Source organism: Nicotiana tabacum, chromosome 22, assembly GCF_000715075.1.
Source record: "Nicotiana tabacum cultivar K326 chromosome 22, ASM71507v2, whole genome shotgun sequence".
In the NCBI taxonomy this organism is placed as follows: Eukaryota; Viridiplantae; Streptophyta; class Magnoliopsida; order Solanales; family Solanaceae; genus Nicotiana; species Nicotiana tabacum.
The window spans coordinates 231,955,294-231,958,762 of record NC_134101.1 but is presented as its reverse complement, the minus strand read 5'-3'; the positions used below and the strand labels follow the sequence as shown (position 1 = coordinate 231,958,762).

The window sequence follows — 3,469 nt, the reverse complement described above, 5'->3', positions numbered from 1 at the left end:
AGTCAAACCAAATCTAGTCGGGATTTTTTAATCGATTTGGTTTGATTTTTTGGTTTGATGCGGTTTTCCGGTTCGGTTTGAACACCCCTAGTAGAGAGCGCTTTCACTTTAATGGATCTTTATACCATACAATTTGCGAATCCAAAGTCGTCATGACATTTGGCTTAGGATAAGCATAAAAAAATGTGTAAGACATGGCCTATTTTAGATTGTTTTGGCCTATTTTTGATTGTTCTCTGTAAGATGTGACCTAAATTTATCCACAACCAATCTTGGAACGAAAACAAAGAATGAAACTAGAGCTAAAGAATTTTAGTTTGGGACCAAAAAATAAAATATTTTTTTAATTCTTTTATCTTTACTTGAGGACCGAGAACTTTGTGCAATAATTATGGGCCTGCCCACATTTTGACAAAAACTTATCTTGAGTATTCTTTATAATGGAGAGTTTAGTATATCACACGGGGTTAGTGCGGGGAACACTTTGAGTGAACCTTTTTTTCGCGAGTGATTTTACGAGGTTATTTTCTTATAATACATTTTAGGGTAATTAAAGTTTTATCTCTAATTATGTACTTTCTTTTATGTACAATTATTATAGTGAAATTGCTTTTTTTCGCGTATGGTAAATCAAATTGACTACAACAACAATAACCCAGTATGGTCCCACAAGTAAGGTCTGGGAAAGATAGGTTGTACGTAACCTTACCCCTACCCTGGAAGGGCAGAAAGACTGTTTCCGATAGACCCTCGGCCAAAGAAGGTGAGAAAATCACTGGTAGCACGTAACAACAATACAATAATTAGAAAACTAAACCGGAGATAGCAACAAATAATATGAAACGGGTACTAATAACAAGTAGTAGCAAGATAACATATTTAGATAACTAATTCCAAGGCAGCATACGAGAATATGAACGAAGTAATACTAGCAAACTACAGAATTACCAATGACAAGTAACAGTGAAACGAGACATGCGAATATAGCAAACTAAGGAATATAGTAAATCAAATTGACTGAATTACATTAATTTTTGTAATATCAAAAGAGGATTTGTTTGAGGCTCTATGCACTGCCATAGATATATTATAAATTCTATATAATAGGAATCTGGCTAATCATGTCACACTTGGAGACACTAGTAGATAGTACATAATTTGTTTTTCCACAACCAGAATTATTTAGAAAACAGAACAGAAACAAGTGATAAAATATTTATTTTGAATAAACTAGTATCTAGTAACATGAGAAATGAAAGAATCCATTTCCATCTTAGAAATACCACCATCCATCATAGATTCTCTAACTTTTTTACCAAATTCCATAGCTCTTTTCCTCATTTCATTTCCCTCTGATGAAACCATCAATTTTCTTACAACATTTTCAATTGTTGTTGAACTAACCAAATCTTCACAATGTTCCCAATCTTTCACAACTATGCCAATTTTCAACACATTTGTCACTAACACTGCATTTCTTGGCTGATCAAAACTCATTGGCCATGTAGCAATAGGCACTCCCATCGTAATACTTTCCATACAAGAATTCCATCCACAATGACTCAGAAAACCGCCAGTCGATGAATGTCCCAAGATTTCAAACTGAGGTGCCCAATCTTTTACAATTATACCTCTTCCTTCTATTCTTTCTTCATATCCATTTGGGATATTAACTTCTTCATCTTCTCCTAACAAAACATCTCTCACTACCCAAATGAACTTTTGGTTACTTTTTTCTAATCCAATTGCTAGCTCTTTAATTTGTTCACTAGATAATGAACTTGTTGTCCCAAATGAAACTAATATTACTGAATTTGGTTCTTGTTTGTCAAGCCATCTCAAACATTTGTGACAATTTTTTGAGTCTTTTTGTATTTTGATTGGATTAAATGGACCAATTGCCCATTGGTTACCTCTTCTTAACAACCTATGTAATTTTTCTAGACTTTCAAGAAATGGTCCCTCAATTACTTTGCATGTATCAAATAAATTTCCAGAGCAAATATTGTTATGCCTATCTTGCATGAAAATAAAATCCAATAACTCTTGTGTGAAACTACTCTCAAGTAAAGGAAGTTGTTGTGGAATTTTAAGAAATTTGGTAGCAATAAATTTCCCTAGAAATTTAGGGAGATGAAAAAATTTCTCTATTCCTTCCCATAATATGGAGCTTGTAGTAAAAGCAGAAACAGCACGAAAACAATAGGCCTCAACATTTGGTATAGAAACTATATCTTGAACCACCCAAGCCATTAAGCTATCATAAATAATTACCAATCTCCTAGTTTTGCTAGAGAGTTCATTTAGATATGAACTTATTGGCTTTCTTAAGGTTAAGGATAAATCAAGTGTTGATGCTATGAATTTTGACATATTAGAACAATTAGGAGATTGAACATGAGTTGAAGGTAATGGAAATTCTTTGAAATGGATGTTATGAGTGGTATCGGTGACAGGATCCCAACCATGGACTCGGAGCTTGGCCTGTTGAATAGAAGTGCTAAAACTGACATAATGGACTGGTAAATGGTACGATGATACGAGACGAGAGAGATGGAGGAGTTGATTGAGATGTCCTTGAGCTGGAAAAGGTACCATGACCATTACAACATCTTGATGTTTGGTGCAATTTTGGCTATGGTTTGCTAGAGAAGCAATATTGCTAGCCATTGCAAGATTTTTATAACAATCTATTGTTGTTTCAGTATGGTTTTTCAATAGGATGTATGCTAGCTCTTATATATATGATAATCAGTGAACAATGTGCAAAAATAGGAACTGAATTGTAACACATTAATTGCATGAGCAGACATGTACAAACAAAACCTTTTTTGATAGTCGTGGAAACAACCTCTTGCGGAAATGTAGGGTAACGCTGCGTACAATAGACCATTGTGGTTCGACTCTTCTCCGAATCTCGCGCATAGCGGGAGCTTAATGCACCGAACTGTCATTTTTTTGCTACGAGGAAGGTGTGGAAGTTTTTCATCATATTGCTGACAACAAGGTTGAAACATGTATCAACATGGCTATGCAAGTGCAATTATATTGGATGAGCTCCCTCCTCAGACTTTTCTACCCCAACTTACTCTGGTACTTGTATAGCACATTAGTACTCCTACGAAATTTATGTGGCATGATTTGATTGGCTATGACGTTTAAGCAACAACGGAAAACTTCTGAAACTTTTGGTCTTAAACTTTTCAGAATATTTGTATGACTGTAAGACTTTTGAAACTTATGTTATATGTTATTAAAAATGACATAACATTTGTGTGACTATAAATGTTTGACATTAGGCGAAAAATGAGAAGTTTAATTTAGATTATTTGCAATTAGAAAACTATCATTCTTTTTTAAACGGATTATAAAAAAAAATATTGCCACATAAACTGAAATGCAAGAAATATTATGATGAAGCTTATATCCATGAACCTGTTACATCGACCTTGAATTCATTAAATTGGCT

The 3,469-nt window shown here is 34.0% G+C and overlaps 1 protein-coding gene across 1 annotated transcript; it reads right to left on the bottom strand.

Annotated features, from left to right (window-relative positions):
- Nucleotides 1-1,101: 1,101 nt before the first annotated feature.
- Nucleotides 1,102-3,019, bottom strand: LOC107808866 (zeatin O-xylosyltransferase-like). The gene has a single exon (XM_016633430.2). It carries the CDS (start codon nt 2,668-2,670, stop codon nt 1,231-1,233), a length of 1,440 nt encoding a protein of 479 aa, XP_016488916.2. The 5' UTR covers nt 2,671-3,019; the 3' UTR covers nt 1,102-1,230.
- Between the last annotated feature and the right edge of the window lie 450 nt (nt 3,020-3,469).

What these genes read in the sequence shown, in the direction of transcription:
- LOC107808866 (XM_016633430.2), bottom strand. Translation starts at nt 2,670, where the DNA reads ATGGCTAGCAATATTGCTTCTCTAGCAAACCATAGCCAAAATTGCACC.